Raw genomic sequence first — 17,425 nt, 5'->3', positions numbered from 1 at the left:
AGGTGTGAGTTCTGAGAATAAACATACGCCTTGTACTGAAAGGGTGCAAATTAACACATTTCAAGTTAATGGTTTGCAAAGTGGTTGAGAACTTGGAGGGAGGCATCCCAGTAATGCAGAGTATTTTGGTTTGGTTTTACTAAGTGACAGCGCTCTTCTTGTCTGGTTTAGCTATTTGTAGTGTATTCTTCTTTAAAATTGCAAATGACACTGTAAGGCAATGCAGGAATCCTTTACGGGTCCAAAGGTCTGGGTTTTTTTCCTGCACTACTCACACTCCTGTGTGCATCGACACATGTATTATGTATACCAATCCTTATTGAAAACAAAGGCACAAATATGGTTAAATCAACGCTAAAGGAAATTTTCATATGACTACAGCTAGTTAAGTGTCCTTCTAGTAAAGCTATACATATATTTCTCCAACAGTTCTCCTGTTTTAATGAAGGAATTTCTGTTCTGAAGTGTAAATGTAAGGTTCTTGGAGGGGATTTTTTCAAACCTTTACTGTTCTTGCTCTTAGAAATGAACAACTTTTAATCTAATGTTGTAGGGGAAAAAAATTAGAATGTATTCCAACTTGATCATGTAAAAAAAATTCTGTAAGGCCCCTCATATAATGAGAATTAATTAACTGGTACGTCAATAGCCTCAGTCAATTTCTAGAGGGAAGTCTATTTCCAATCCCAGCTTCATTGTTACTGAGTTCTAACTGCTTCCACCTAAAGTAATAAGGAATCTAATTAATAATGATAAGAACTTGAGGCTATTCCTGTGGAAGCTAAGGTAGTCTAATTGCTTTGGATTTTTTTTCCATTGTCTTGTTCTTTTTTTGACTGATATCAGCAGTAAGGAGCAGCCTCAGATAGGAGCAGCAGCAGATAGTTTAGTCAAGTGAATTGTCACAATTATAATTTGTCAAAACTGAGTATGGAAAAGGGCAACTCACTGCTCTCTTCCCAAAGGGAGAGCTATAAGAAGGAGTAAAAATTACAAGTTCTGCCTTCTCCTCGCGTGGAGTAGCAGAGCTTTGCTGCTCAAGCTGTCACCTAATACATCCCCTACCTGAACAAGTCTCACTTACCTTTGACGCTGCAATGGGTGGTTGCCATCTACTGGTCCCGAGCAATAATGCAACACGGCTCAGTCCGCATTTGGGTTTGGTATTTTGCATTCCTGGCTGAAAAGAAAGTCCACTGTACGTATTACTTCTTCAACATTAAGACAGCACAAATAGACTATATTCGAGCTGGGAATGAACAGTCTCCTTAATGTCTTTATGGGGTTTTTTTTATCTCAGGAGTAACTATGAGGACTAATTTAAAGTAAAGGTCAATGTCAGTGGTAAAAACTAGGAAAAACATGTGGGCAAATATTTTGCAATATTTAATTTTAGGTCCCAGGAGTGATATTTGGAACACAGTTATGGGCTTGGTTTCCCTGTCCCACGCTTGGAAAAGAGTCAGAAATCTCTAGATGGGATTAAAAATAACCTGTAATCTGAGAGTGGAGTGGCCAAAACCATTGCCCATAACTTTCTTTGGAGGCAGACACCAATAGTATACTTCTAAATTTGTGCAGGGATCAAGATTTTTTCTTTTTTAATTAAAAAAAAAACACCAAACAACAAACATCAAGTTGGATGAGAGGTACTAAAGGTTAGTGAATTCATTCAGGACATAAGATGTGGGTTTGATGGCCTTCTCTACTTAAGAACGTGGAAACCCACAAATTCAGCTTGGATACTCTCACCTCCAAAATGCAAGATTTGAACTGCAGTTGCAGGCAGATCTTGATGCCTGTGCTTGCCATATAAGTAGAGATGCCTGACTGAAAACAGAGAGGAAATAAAGGCCAGGAAAGTGGAGTTCTGAAATACATCTTAAGCCCACAAGAAAAATTGGGGCAGACACACAACATACCCCAGATATCCTGTGTGAAAACAGACAAAGGAAAGAGGACTCATTGAGAGGTATCTGCCTGGGGAACAGGTGCCCCGTGCGTTTGACTCTAATGCTCTACATCCCCAGCGCATCCTAGCTCTTCTCACATCTGAGCCTTGAAAGAGTGCAGCTTTGGGCCTCCATCCCAGTGGAGTTGGCCTGGACCCACCAGCTTCTTTCATGATGTGCCCAGGGGCCAGCAGTGTGTGATTTCCCCCAAGGCAACAGTGCCTCTGGCATAACAACAGGGCTCCTTGTGCAGCAGAGCTCTGGCTGGGATTTTAAAAATGCCAATGTGAGCTGCAGCTAGCAAAACGAAAACACAGCTTGGGCTACTGGGAGTAGGATGGTGGGGTAGAAATGACATTTCTGAGGATGCAGGACAGCCCTAGGGTTCACAACAAGAATCATCACTAAAACTGAGCTTGTTATATTTAGAGCAACTGCCTTTCCCTGTCATGTAACAATAGCGGATCTGAAGTTGGGGGGTTAAGAGTGAATCTTAGACCCAATAATTTACCATGAGCTGAGTTAGTGCTCCCTGTCTGGGTCTGCAGACAGCCTGCAGCTGAGCTTGAGCCTCCCTGCTCCTGCTGAGCAAGGGCTCAGCATATTCTGGTTCTGCAGTTATTAAACATTGAAAGACTTGCTTTTGTTTTATAAATATGCTTTATTAAAATGTATTTGGTATCCCATGTTTCCAATTAGGCACTGAATATTATATGTTCAAGAGGAAGCTGCTAGTGCCATACTGAACTCCTTAGAAACAATGGGATCCAGGTAGAAGGAAATCTCAAAGGCTCAGGAGCAGGCTGTCCCTATGTGCCAAAAGATAAGTCAGTGGGAAAGAAAATCAGCCTGACTGAATAGGGAGGTTTTGCTGAAACTCAGGTTAAAAAAAAAAAACAAACAAAAAACCAGAGTTTATGACCTTTGGAAGAAGAGGCAGGCAACTCAGGAAGAATACAAGGATGTCATTGGGTCATGTAGAGAGACTTTCAGAAGAGAGAGACTTTGTATGTATAGAGACTTTCAGAAAGGTGAAAGCTCAGCTAGAACTCAATCTAGCCACCACTGTGAAAGATAATAAAGAGTGTTAGGATTAGAGGAAATGGCCACAAGCTGCATCAAAGAAAGTCCACATTGTTTGTCATGAAGTATTTTTTCAACCTTTTTTTGAAAACGTGGTTAAGCATTGGAATGGGCTGCAGAGGGAAGTGGTGGAGTCACCATTGCTGGTGGTGACTAAGAAACCACTGATTGTGGCACTTAGTGCTAGGGTTTAGGTGGCATGGTGGTGTTTGGTCAAAGGTTGGACTTGATGGTCTTGGAGGTCCAACCTTAATGATTCTATGATAATAGCTGCTCTAGAAGTTACTGATGGAGTAAGATGAAACACTGATGAAATGAGAACCACAACTGAAAAGAAATAATTACAATTTGGGAAAAGTACTGATCCCACTGCTGCTTGCACAGGTCGAGTTAATCTATCAAGGGCTATTGGTACTTTTTCTTTCAGCAACTGAAGGAAAGTATACAAATTTCTTCCTTCATTCTGTGTTTCCTGGGTTTATAGCTATATATATATATACAATATGTGTGTGTTTGTGCATGTGTTTGTGTATACAAACACACAATCTGTCCTGTTTTCTTTTCCTAGCAATTTAACCTTAATAATTTATTTGCATTAGTTTGTACTCTTAAGAATGCCTTTTAAATGTTGGAATAAAGTTTCATTTATTTATTAAGTTTAATTCAAGATTAGATTATCTTGTCCTATACAAAGTCTTTATCAAATAAATGCTATCATTACCAGAATACAAATAAACATTTTCATTAAAACTTTCTAGTAAACAAGATTAAAAATAGAACTTAAACATGCCAAAATTCTATTTAATCACTGAAATGCATTCCTACATTTCTGAGTAGATGCACAATAATACATTCACTAACACAAGATAGTTTTATTATTTTTAATATAAACTTTTACAACACATGCTTAGAACTTAACCTGTAAATCTATAGTCATTCTGTTAGGTAGCATTCTATAATAAAATAGTTTTCTCTGTATAATTCATGTCAGAAACATCATAATAACATTGACCCAAATAATTCCAGTTTTCCTCAGGTGAAAAGGGGACATATAACTGCAGGTACTAAACTGAATGCCTTTAAAACTTCATGAAAACTGATCCCTATTTTTGAATGAAACTCTGGACCAGAAGTGACCTTTAGGGCACACAGAAGGCAGCTCCCTTCTCTAGCCTGCCCCACTGCTGCCACATCTTCCTAACAACCCCAAGGACTGAAGGGCTGTTTGCCCACCTGCCTCTTTTCTTCTTCTTAATCACAAAAGTGAGGGAAGCACCAGCTTTGGTAGTGTGGCACAGCAGAGGACCTGCCCTACTACTAGGGGATTAGGAAAAGCACATGGAGAACAACAGCCAGGAAGGAAAATAGGGTAAGGCTGCTTGCAGCAGCTGGTGAAAGTTTTGTGAGTTGCCTCCACCTGTTTGCTTTTCCTGGGCCAGAGTTGGGAGTGCAGGGTGGGGCTGGGTGGCTTATCCCTGCCTGGCACTGCAGCTGTCAACATGTGTGAGGCAGATCACCCTTGCACTGCTCTCCCCCTACGCAGTGGTGGGATGTGCTTCAGCTCGCAGTCAGGGCCAGCATGAGGGCAGGGTTTGTCCCTACATGCCCAAAACACTTTCTTTGTGGAGTGGCTATAAGCTGTATGATGGGCTCTGGGCCATCCATGCTTCCAGCCCTGTGAAGTTATCTTCTGGGATAAGCTTAGCCAGGGTTAAGGGGGCTCAGCCAGTGTCCAGTAACTGCCTAGCTTCTCAAAGAGCTAGGACAAGGGGGTAATTTTAATGCTGTTTAACTATAACATCACTTTGACTCTGTCAAACATAAAGGAAAAACCAATGTTTGCCTGGAAAAGTCAAGTAAGTTGTGACACTTTACCATCTCTGGCTGCTGCTTTATGAAGCTGCAACAAACATGTATTTTCCAACTAATGCTTCATCTTGTGCATTTTTACCAACAGACAAACTAATGATCTTGGGAAGATAGTGATGTGTTGAGACTAATTCCTCCCATCTGTATGCTTTGGTTAAAGCTAAAAATAGATACAAATAAAAAGAAGGATGAAATGGATTAAGCATCTTTTCTTGGCCTTATGGGGAAGTATGTGTGGGAGATGGGAACAGGTTTTCATTCCACTTGGTAAATTTTCACTTGAGATCTTGTGAAGGAAAGAACTGTGCTAAAAGGTTTGGAGGACTCTTGCTGGTCTAGAGATCATAGCTCCTTAATCACCCTTGTCAGTGATGCAGTCAGCATGATGTAACATGGATGTACAGGAATCACTCTTAAGTAGCATTGTTCTCTTGAATGAAAATTGGATGCATCTACAGATGATGTCCTCTAATTCTTAGTCCTTAGCCAAAATGAGTGGAAAGGCACCTCTTATTTACACATAAAAACTTCCTGATTTGCAATCCACTAACAGGATGTATTACAAGGGAAGAAGTTTTCCAGACAAACTGGATTTCTGTCTGGAGCCAGCTCAAGCCAGTAGGCAAAGCAAGCTGCAGGGTGTGGTCTCGTGCCTACTTTTCCTGTGCCTTTCCTGTGCCAGGGAAATGGGAATTGATTAGTCCCATTTGAAGAGCTAATCTCTGCTTCCCACTTGCAAAGCTCTTCGTTCCAGGTGTCACAGAGACAGCAAAGGTATAGCTGGCTGGGTGGTGGGGTCCTTCCCCAGCAGCTCCCACAGGGAAACAAAGCAATTATCTTCCCTCTTGCCCTGCCTTTTCCATTTTCTGCTCCAGATGCTGGCTCACCCTTAGGTCCCCACCCCAGCACTGGGGGTGCAGATGCACAAACAGCTGTTGAGCCCTGATAATAGATTAGCTGAAGACAAGGGTCCTGTACTACAAGAGAGGGAGAGCTGACTCACAAAAAGAACTTGAATTTTGCAATATTTAAAAGCACATTGTTTCAGCTCAATGGATTTCTTATTTTGTTCTGTATTTGACTAACTGCCTAGGAAGAAGGGTGCATCAGAAACAAGAGAAGTACTTTAGAAGTCTGTAAAACCTGCAGATATAATTAAAGGTAAGCTCACAGAGGTATGAAAACACTGTTATTATTTATGTAATATGTGCATAACATTGGCACCTACTTTTCAGTATTACAGTGCTCAACCATTTGTTTATGTTCAGGAAGCAAGATGGAATTTCCCTTCCTCACTCTGTGTCTGGCATTCTATACTCACTGTGCTGTGCCTTGCTGCTCTGGAGGCATGTTTGGCACAGAAGGAGGTTTGGGTTCTCTGTGTGGATATGGGGGCCAGTGGGTATGTCTTCATGCTATAATGATGAGTCAGAACAGAGGTCTGAACTAGCTCTGAACTGATACATCTGTGCTCCAGTTTGGTATTTAAATGATGTGTCCAGTCATCTTGTTGCTTGCGGTTGGGCCCCCTTGACACTGTATAAGAACAGGAAATTCTTGTGAGTTTCAGGTGCAATTAAGATAGAAGAAAAAATTATAGCCTAGTGATTACACCAGAAGAGCAGAGATGACTGCAGATGTCCAAATGTTACCCTAAGCAAAGTCCACTTGGTGTCAAGGCTGCTGGTTCAGAGCCCTGTCAGAAGAACCTTTGGCAATTGGGAGGATCAGGATTTGATATGGCAAGAGGTAGAAGGGTGTTAATGAACCTAAGACATGAAATTATGTAAGTCAAAGTACTGTTGCAGATATTTCTTCCAGTTTATTCTTTGCACTACAGCTTTGCATTTTTGAAGATACAGAGAAGTTCTAGTTCATGCAGGTTAAGTTGGTGAAACTTTATGCAAAAAAAATCACAACTTCTGGATATGCTCTTAGGGGTTCTTATAATATATTTCCCTAGGAGAGAGAAAAAAAATGCATTCTTCCCACTCTTCCTTGTTCTGATATGGCTGAATTATGTCATCCTAAGTGTGCAAAAAAACCCCCTCCCTATTACTCAGAGTTCTTGTGCTTGCTTCCATTGACTAGGATATTTCTATGAACTTTTCTCCCCCTTTTAGAAATTAGAATGTTTACTCATTACTGCTTAATATATGAAATAAGTGACAATTAATTTGATGCCCAATTCTGAGGTTTCATTTTTTGTACTGAGTATCATATTCAATCTTCAGCTCTAAGAGCCACAGACCGCCTCTATCATGGAGAGTTCCTGTAACTAAATTCTCCACTGGAAAGAAAAGTATAGTTTTATTGAGACACTCAAGTTCTTTTTTTAAAGATAAGCATTGATGCCACTCTGTTGTGAATGAAGTGAATGTGAATATAAAAGCCAGCTAGCATTATTTCTGGCTTTGCTCTCCACACCTATTGACATTCATTCATGTACATAAGGTGATGCCATTAATGACTCTTGTTGTGTTACAGTGACAGTCTCTGGTGGCTGTGACTCTGAGGTATGTTTATGAAGTTTGTTCAGACCTCAGCCAATTATGAAGGGATGAATGACTTGGGGACCAAAGCCATCCTGCAAGAGAAACAAGTCTCCTCCACCATTATAGCATAGACTTACTTAGCAAAGCATTTCCAGGAGAGACATTTCATTCTTGGGACAAGTTCATGATGATCTGTGCTGCAGGGCTGTGCACGCCACTCACTGACACCTCCTCTAATGCATTTCTTTTAAATATCTTGCTCTTGTTCTTGCAGAATTATCTTGCTAATAATGTCTACAGGAGTAAATGGCCATGTGTGCAATTGAATGGCAAGCCAGCATTTTAGAACAGTAGTATAGTAATGAGTCATTCAAAAATGGGATTTGTGACAAAATTTACTATAATACAATTGTGAATTTTCTGTAGGTGCTAAACTAATATGCACTAGCTCAGTATGTTATGCCAGTTGCTATCTAGTCCATAAAAAAAACAGACTATGTGGCCTTCCTTGAAGAAATTTACAGGTGCACATACAGGTAGGGGGAAACAAATGGAAATAATACCACAATTTTGAGGAATAGAGCAGACTGGCCTTTCAGAATACTTAGAGGCTGGCTGTTGTTAAATGAGTTTATGGGAATAATACTAGGGGAAGGCCTTTTTTACCAGTTTTTGTGTTAAATAAACAGGAAATTCAAAGGGAAATTTGAAGGATAAATAACTCAGAAGAGTTCTTCTCACATACGGGATTAAAAGCTTAAAACATAGTTTTAAATATTAAAACTAGACAATGGATGCAATTGCATAATGTGGGTCAAATGTTTCCATATCAGAAGAGAGGGTTGATACAGCTGTGAAGATTGAGGGAATTTAGACAACAGTATCAGTACAAGGAGAAGCTGCAGAGGCTGAGCAGGTTAGTGGTCAACAGCAATAGAACAGAAGCTCAGCCCTGACTTAGCACATAAATGGCTTTGGTAGGGAAAGGCTGAGCTTGTGAAGCAATGGTGGGACAAAACCATGCAGGAATGGGAAAGTCCCACTGTGAAAAGAGTCTGCAGCTCCTAAGCCTGTTTCTCTGAGGCTCTGGCTACAGATTAGCCAAGGGGGAGCCTTGGCTCATTGGGACAGAGTTCTTACTGTAGTAAATCTGCCTATGTATTATGGTCACTGCCAGACTAAAACATGAAATACAAATTCCTATAGCAATGCATCTAGCAACATGTCTAGTGACTGCAGCATTTCAGACTCATTGATTTTATTAATTAAGTCTCTTGACAAAATGGAATGCAGAACCCAGTGCATTGGGTGCCTAGATTTGGTATGCAGTGGTGAGTGGTGGGAAAGTTAACTTCAGGACGGGATCTGCTCCTGCAAATGCATGAAACATACATCCAGACCATCATACTTTACCAAGATGTAGCTCACAAGGGACATGCTAAGGATATAAAGCACCATTCCAAGGCCCTGCTCTGGACACACAGCTCCAATGGCTCCTGGGCTGCAGGGCTGTCCCTCAGTGAAGGTGTAGGTAGTTAACTGCAGCTGTTGTTTCACAGAACTCAGAGGTTCACACATCCATGACTGTTCCTCCTAAGATGTAGGATTACAGCCAGACAGGGGATTAGACAGGGAATAGTTAGACTTGGGGTTTGGACTAAAGAGCCATTAAATCCCTTCCAACCCAAACAACTCGATGCTTCTCTGACTGCAAGGCCAGCAAGCAGAAGATCTGAGATGAAGATATGGACTTCTTCCCTGCAGAACAGACCAGCTGCAGCAGAGGGCAGCCAAAGTAGGCTGCTGATCTGGGGACTCTTTCCAAGGAAGTAAATCTTGAGCAAAGGAATCAAATCTGGGTGCTCCCCCCATCCTGGGAGTTAATGATGTCACACACTCTGTTTTAGAAGAGTGCAAGCTGCATTTTTTTTGGAGATGGTTTGAGAGGGTCTGCCATATCTAGTTGCTTCATTTTCATGGCAGAATACCTTCATTTTAATTAATACAGGTTAAATATTTGCTACCCTGATAGATCCAACAGCGCAGTTTGTCAAAACTGCGGGGGGACATAAATGTCATGGCACAGCAGGATAAATTCTGTTTATGTCCAGAGTTTTAGGTCCTGAAGCTAGAGAATGTAGACCTCTTCATGATTAGGCACTAGCTAAGCAGGGGTGGTTCAGGCTGCAGCTTTCAGTTTCTGTGACTGCTCCTCAGTTAAGTGCCTTACTCAAGATGTCAGAGGAAGACTCTGGAGGAAGGCAAAGGCATCCAGGCTTTCCATATCCTTGGCTACTGTCTTAAACTGTAGACTGTGTATCTTTTTAGTATTTTTCATTGAGGATACTTATTCACAGAAACCAAAGCATTACTATGTTGGAAGAGTTTATCTGAAACGTCTGGAGTGTAAGCAGAGCCCAGACAGCTGTTAATACATCCTTAGCAAGAGGAATAGCTACAAAAAACATTTTGTAACGGACTGATATCAAGTAAAACTATCTAAAGCATTAAGTAATTTTAAAGTTTCCACTCAGAACAAAGTTAAGAGAGAAAGGAATTTATTGAACTATTTTAGCATGAGTCGAAAACTTGAGTGCCACTATCAAATTGTGAGATGTGTCGTGGTGGAATTGTTTTATTGGTTTTTTTTTAAAAGATACTTTAGAAAATAATCAAATAATTGTATTTATCAGATCAAATCTCAAACTGATTGCACTTAAACATTTTTCTGTTTCATGATCAGGTTGGGTTTTTCTGAGAAAAAGCACACTGAGAAGCCCACTGATGTGGAAATCATTCAAGCTTATGCTTTTCAAATGCATGTTGAGTTCTTTGTGAAGATTTGATGCTTTATATGAACACTGATTATAATTATTGAGGACAAACAGGGTCCTCAGAAGGGTAAGAGCTGGAGAGCTGGTATAATGTAGACTAGCTGCTCTAAGTGTTCAAGATGCCAAGAGCATAACAGGGTTTCCTTCAGTCCCAGCTGGTCTGCATGAAGGGAAGGGCTGGCTTGGAGGCTGTGACTTAGAGGCCTTTCCTCCTCAGTAAGCACAGGAACTGGCTTTTCAGCCCTGCAGCCTCCCTGGAGACAGCCCCAGGTGGCAGTGGGATGGGACACTGGGGATCACAGAGATTAGCCACGTGAGTGGCAGCAGGCTGCAGACATCTAAGTATTTAGCTGACTAGTATTAGACTCAAGAAATCATTTTCATTTCTTGCAGAAATGTTTCTATCTTTATCAGGAGCTGGGAACTTTTATGTTCTTAACCATGTCTATAAATACTGAAAACAGTGAGGATTTTCTCCTTTGAGACATCTCTATTTTTAAGAACACAGTTGGTAGTCACAGACATCTCATCCACACAACTGCTGTGCCAGCAGTAGCAGCAGTTCAGGTGCTATTCCTGCAGCCCTGCTCGGGGCCTGGAGTCCCTGCGACAGGCAGGGCCTGGTTCCTCCCTGCCCACACAGCCAGGGGTGGGTCAGCAGCAGCCACTGTGCAGTGCCCACAGGACCCAGAGCCACCGTTTTGTCTGAAGGTTTGGTCTGTGCACAGTATCAGTCGCTGTTTGCTGCAATGGAGCTTTTTCTAACCAGGCTCTTGAAGAATGGCTAAAAATAAGGGATTTTCTTGTGAAATGCAGGCTTTAAAATGTCACTGACATGCAGAGATCCCTCTAAGTTCTAGCGGCTGCTGAATATGCAGAATTTATGCTCATATTGATTGAGGATTATCGAGATGCAGTGCTGGTAATGCCTACCAGCACCAGAATTGTATTTACCAACAGCATCTCCCTGCTGTACCAGTGATGCCATCTTTAACTCTCTCATGAGAAGGGAATAATTGGCTCTTTGCCCCAAATCACCACACAATAACTATTAGCACAGCAGTTAATAAATTAGCAACTGCTAAGATGCCTTTTTCTTTGGTGTAACACACACATGCAAACACACATCCCATGGGTGATGTGGGGACCTCAGGAGTCACCAGGGGCCACTGGGGACCCCTTAAACAGGGCTCACCTCCCTTTTGTCTCCCAGGCCCTCAGGTGGTCACCACCTCCCACTGCCACACTTCCTGAAAGGCCTAAAATCACAGGATCACAGAACTGTTAGGGTTGGAAGGGACCTCTGGAGATCACCTAGTGCATCCCCTGCCAAGGCAGGGTCACAGGAATGTCTCCGGAGATGAAGATTTCAAGGCCTCCCTGGGGAGCCGTTTCCAGTGCTCTGCCACTCTCAATGTAAAGTTCTTCCTCATGTTGAGGTGAACTTCCTGTGTTTTAGTTCATTGCCACTGCTCCTGTCACTGGGCACCCCTTAAAGTCTGGCACCAGCCAGGCACTTCAGGCTGGAGGAGACTGAGGGAAGACTTCATTTCAGTCTTCAACATCCTCAAGAGGGGAAGTGGAGGGGCAAGCAGCAATGTCTCCTCTCTGGTGACCAGGGACAGGATCCAAGGGAGTGGCTTGAAGCTGAGTCAGGAGATGTTTAGGTTACATATCAGGAAAAGGTTTTTCACCCAGAGGTTGGCCGGACACTGGAACAGGCTCCCCAGGACAGTGGACACAACACCAAGAGAGTTCAAGAAGCACTTGGACATTTTAAGGCACATGGTGACTCTTGGAATGTCATCCTATGCAGGGCCAGGAGTTGGACTTCTTGATTCTGATGGGTGCCTTCAAACTCAGCAAATTCTATGATTCTGATTCTGAGCACCTGCCTTTGACATATTTATATGCATTAATGAGATTCCCCTCTGTTTTCTCTTGACTGAACAGGCCCAGCTCCCACAGTGTCTTCTCATACGGGAGATGCTCCCGACCCCACATCATCTTTGTGGCCTCCGCTGGACCCTCTCCATTAGTTCCTTGTTTTTCTTGCACTGAGGACCCCAGAGGTGGAGACAGTAAGTGAGAGTGAGCACAAACACACAGAGCCCGACACTAACGCTGTCTGGCGGCGGGAAGGGCAGGGATAGGGACGTTCCCCTGCCGCGGTGCCCGCGCTGAGGGGCGGCGGGCGGCGCATGCGCGGCGGAAGGGGCCGGGGGCCGCCGCCTCCTCCCTCCGCCTCCCCGCGGGCCGGGCCGGGGCGCGCAGGCGCGGCGGGGCCGGGGCGGGCGGGCCGAGCGGCGGCGGCGGCCGGGGGGAGCGGCCGGGGAGGTTCAGCCGCGCTCTCGCTGTCCCTGTCCCTCCGCGCCATGTTGTTGTGAGCCCCGGGCGGGCGGTGGGGGAGGCAGGAAGGAGCGGCGCCCAGCGGGAGCGGCAGGAGGAGGAGGAAGGGGCCGGCGGGCGGGCAGGCGTGTCCCAGCGGCCGCTCCGGCTCCATCGCCGCCAGCCAGCCCGTGAGTACCCCCGGGGGGCCGGCGCCGCGCTGGGAAGGCCGCAGGCGGGCGGAGCGGGCGGGCGGGCCCCCCTTCCTCCAGCCCCCTTTTGTCTGCGGGCTCGGCTGCGCGCCGAGGGAGGGGAGAGGGAGGAGGAGGAGGAGGGAGGAGAGGGAGGGGGCCATGTTGTGGCAGGTCACCGGGCGGCGCGGGGCCTGCGCGGCGGCCTCGCCGCCTTTGTGTCCGCCCGGGAGCGGCGCCGAGGTGGGGACAGAGCGAGCGCCGTGAGGGGCGGTGGCGCCGGGGGAGCGGGCGAGGGAGGGGCGGCATTGTGCACTCGGAGAGGCTCGGGGGGAGCCGACCCCGGCCCGGCGGGGTGTGCGGGGCCGCGTTGGTGCTCGGGGGAGCCTCGGGGGCCCGGGGCAGACGGGGGCGGACGCAGCACCGGGGCTACAATGGGCTCCGGCTCGGGGGGAGCGGAGACGGGGGCGGCGCTCGGACCCCACGGGCCATTGCGTGGCTGGGATCACACGGGCTTTGTTCGAACGTACGAAAAACTTGTGTTATTTTTTTAGTGCTCTTAAAGATAATAACCGCTTCCTGAGAGTGCAGCGAGAAGGCCGAATGCCTTTAGTAGCTGGTGGCACACAATGAAGCGCTAGGGTTTGATTCTGCTTCAAACCTGCCCGTGCAGACCACAAAAACAAAAAGTTGAGGAAAATGCCTCCTGTCCTGAGTGGATCGTGCGTACAGCGAACAGTTTGGGGTTAATCTCCGTGGCAGTTATTGTGCAAAGATTTTTGGGTTTTGTTTTGGCATTGTTTTCTTTCGTGTATTTCCTAAGGTCAGATCCTTATTTCTTTGAGAGAAAATATTTTGGGACGGTTTATATTCTTCTCGTTTACAGTTTGTAGCAAGATGGCTTAATACCAAAATGTGTAGCGTGTTTGAGATGTGATAAAGAGGTTCTTATCACCTGATTTCGGGATGCTTTTTTCTGAGCAATTAGATGTGTATGAGCAATGTGAATCAGTAAAACTTTTAATTCGCCTAATATTCCCTATATATGCTGCATGTTAACGAAATAGTTTGAGGTTTATTTTACTTTCTCTTTGTTGCATTTCCACCGAGAGATCAGGCCTTCATAGTTTCAGTGAGCTGATGGTGTAGCTCTTCAGGTATGTGGGATATGAATGCATTTGAAATATAATAACTATGCCATGTTACCGTTTTTACACATAAAGCATAGTTTTGTGTTATATTTAGTCACATCTAGGTTTAGAACCAGATGTTAACAACAGTCGCAGTTTTGTTGAGAAGCTGAGGCAAATGTTGCCTGATTTGCTCAAAACTCTGTGTCAACACGAGTATAAATATGCTAGGGAAGTGGGAGAAGGAAACTCACATTAAAAGGGAAATGCTAATTTAGTGGTGGTGTAGTTTGGGTTATATGGGTGGAAATGACACCAAATCACCTGACAGTTTTCTGAAGTGTTCAGAGTTGAAAATTTGGAATTTGGCCCAGCAGAATGGTTAGTAGGCAAATGCATGTGAGAAACTGCTTGATAATGCACATTCTGTAGTTTATAATGTGGATGCTGTGCATAGGAAAGTCCATGTTATTTGAATACTCTTTTTTCTGCATTAATAACAATGGTTTGTTTTTATTTTTTCCTGGAGTGTCACTTTGTAGTAAAAAATCTTCTGTGTTAGGGATGTTGGCACAGCGCTGAGGCAATTGTAATTGTATCTGGTATCGTGATTGAGCTAATAGTGCAAGCAGCTGGCTGAAAGAGCTGGACTCGCCTGCCTTTTTATGAGAAGATGCCTCTTGTTATGACAGTTTATATTAAATCTTACAGTGGATTGTGGAGTACACTGAAGGCTTTATGTAGCTGTTTTCCTTGGGTGTTCCTCTGCAATGCTCTCGGTGGGCCAGATGTTGCACATGTTTAGGGCAAGGGTGTTAACAGAACATCAGCTTGCTGAAACTGTGAACTAGATCTGATTTTTAAACAGCACTTTCTAGTTCTTGCCCTTCTAGATATTGCCCCCTCTCCTTCATTTAGTGATATTTGAGTGTGCTCTGAATAATCAGCGTGTGTAGAAACATTCTCCTTGATAATTTCATCTTTTTCTTTGTACACTGGTTTCCAAAATCCCCAAATTATTAGACCAAGTTTTTATACACAGAGGCAAGTAAGCCAGTAGAAGGTTTGAATTCCTGCTTGTATGTCTTCCTGCTTTTTTTTGAATGTGGAATGATATGAAAATCAGCTGTCTATTGCACTAAGAAGAAACCTAAATTCTCTTGAATGTTAAATTCTTTGTTGAGAATCTCCTGTAAAATGAGCATTAGTACATTGTATTTTCTTTTTACAAAGTTTGATAGAATCTCTACAGAGGAAACAACATAAGACAGCAGACATGATGTGTAAGTGCTTCTCATTGTGTGTATCAAAAGTGTAGGCACGGAAGAAGAGAGTTATCAATCTTCTTTCTTTTTGAGTAATTCAGGTGAAAATGTTTGCCTCATTTAATTGGGATTTCCCCACCCATAACATAACTGTTGTCTTGCTTATTGCACATAAGCCAGTGCCCAGGCCTTTGTCTTGGCAATGAGGAAAGAAATCTTTCCTTTAAAAGCTCCTGTAACAAATAATACCAATTGTGTAGTGTTGCTAAGTAATGAAGTTGGAGGCACTTCACAGTCATATAGTGGAAAAGCATTTTAAATTGCATCAAAACATGTAAAGAATTCAGTTCTAGCTGCTTCAGTGTCGTTTCAAACAAGTTATATAGAGTTTATACAATGGCTTGCATGCTGAAACTTTACAGCAAGATTTAGTTTGGATCTCACTCAGAGTACCTGCTGTGGCTTTTAGAATAATAGTCAAGAGCTGATATGTGAAATGTTTAGCTTACAAATAAAGACTACTTTTCTCTAAAGATTATATTTCATTATTGCTTAACAGATACTTTTTCTAAACATGGTTATTTAAGAGCAGTTGTAGGTATGTAGAAGAAATACATCTGAGGAGGTTATGACAACCATCTTAGGAGTTAAGAAGAAAATGCCTAACTCCATAGCAAAAGCATCTCAGTAATGAGCCACAGTAGATTTTTTTGCCAGTTCTCTGTATATGCATCTCTTTGCACTAAACTTGAGTGGTGATATGATCTGCTGTCCTCTGCAGGCTATGCTAAAAACACATCTGCAGCCTTTCTAGGCAGGCTTATTTTTTGACACCAAATATTTGTGTACCTTGGACTAAATAATCTGGTTTACATTTTGTAGTTGTGATTATTTTTAATCTGATTTTTCATATAACTCCAGGATAGGTTGCCTCTTGCTTCACTGAGGTGTTGGCAAAAGTCTCAGTTACAGGTAATAGATCTGGTTGTCTGTCTCTCCATATAATGCTTTCAGTATGTAAATCCTAGTGGAAGTAAGTGGAGTCATGTCAGATCTATGTGTTCATAACTTTGCTCTTAGGTTTCATCCATGTTTTTTTAGGAAGAATTTTGGGTGATGGATTGAACTAGTCATATGGTCATTTTGCATGGCTGATAGGAAAGTTTCATGTAGAATTAGATCATAAATCTCTTCAAAAAGGAAGTGAGTTTTTTAAAGCTGCATTAATTCTGTAACTCTTCACATGTGTGTATTGATTAAATACAAAGCTAGACTTGCTGGAAATGACTTTGTGTAGTTGATCTAAAAATAAGTGTAGCTTGACTCCTATATTTTAAGTATCTTCTGCTTGTCTCCTCTATGATATATATCGCTTAAATTTTAGTTCTGGCATGGTACAATGATGAGCTATTCACATAGTCTGAAGAAGTTGCAGAGCTTATGTTACTACGGTATTTTGACAATAAGCAAAAAAATACTGTAACAGTGCTGATAAGACAAAGTAGGTTTAGATCTTGCATTACTCACAAAACCAAGATTGTTCAAGATTAGAAAAATACTCCTACCATATAACTGTCTATATATTATATTTTTCCTTAAAGATGTGACATTTGGTAGTCTGTAAGACTCCGTGAATATGGTAGAACTGTGTAGAGGGATTAAAGGACTGGTTTATTTTGTCTATATTTGGGATCTAAGTGTTGTAGTCTGATTAAATATCTATCCACATATGTTAGATTTTAATTGGACTTGCCATTTTCCTTTAGCATGAAAAATAAGACATTTCTAAGAGTTGAATTTTTTTTCTCCCTTAAGAAGTACTTATCTGAGATTGTAGGTGGTATTTTGTGCTTTATTTATGTCCATTCAGATACCAGGAGGCTGATAATAGATCAGTTATGGAAGATTAGGAATGTGTGGAGATCATTAAGTGTGGGTGTTCAGGCAGGGATAGGTGTTTTTTCCTGACAAGATTTTGTCGATACCAGAGTGTTTTGCTGCTGTCATTTATAATTGTTTTAAGCTATGTCTTAAATGTTTCACAAGTGAGCTGTTGAATTTAATTTTAATCTGAGTCTGAAATCTTTGTTTTGTGAAGACCCCCACATGTACTGTTGTGTGGGTTAGAGACCTTTAATGTCAATTACTATGTTAGAATGTTGTGTGGCTTAACACATTTGAAAGAACAATTGAGACTGGGGTTTGAGTGAGATGTAGTTCCCATAGAAAAGTTAGTTTTCTCTGCTACTTTGATACATAGTCTCCTAATTATAGAATC

General features: G+C 42.7%; 1 protein-coding gene across 10 annotated transcripts in view; it reads left to right on the top strand.

Annotated features, from left to right (window-relative positions):
* The first annotated feature begins 12,539 nt into the window (after nt 1-12,539).
* PUM2 (pumilio RNA binding family member 2) overlaps nt 12,540-17,425 on the top strand; it is a 68,569-nt gene continuing 63,683 nt past the window's right edge. For 3 of the 10 annotated variants that reach the window (XM_077175119.1, XM_077175117.1, XM_077175114.1), the window contains exon 1: nt 12,915-12,995. In XM_077175119.1, the coding sequence (XP_077031234.1) occupies nt 12,915-12,995 (81 nt within the window). Of the gene's footprint in view, nt 12,753-12,913; nt 12,996-13,890; nt 13,910-17,425 lie in introns of those variants that run through there. The other 7 variants (XM_077175118.1, XM_077175115.1, XM_054630462.2 and 4 more) reach the window with 6 other exon arrangements.

The sequence above is a fragment of the Agelaius phoeniceus genome, chromosome 3 (genome assembly GCF_051311805.1).
Source record: "Agelaius phoeniceus isolate bAgePho1 chromosome 3, bAgePho1.hap1, whole genome shotgun sequence".
NCBI classification, from domain to species: domain Eukaryota; kingdom Metazoa; phylum Chordata; class Aves; order Passeriformes; family Icteridae; genus Agelaius; species Agelaius phoeniceus.
The sequence above is the reverse complement of the archived record's forward strand: the minus strand, read 5'-3'. Positions and strand labels throughout refer to the sequence as shown.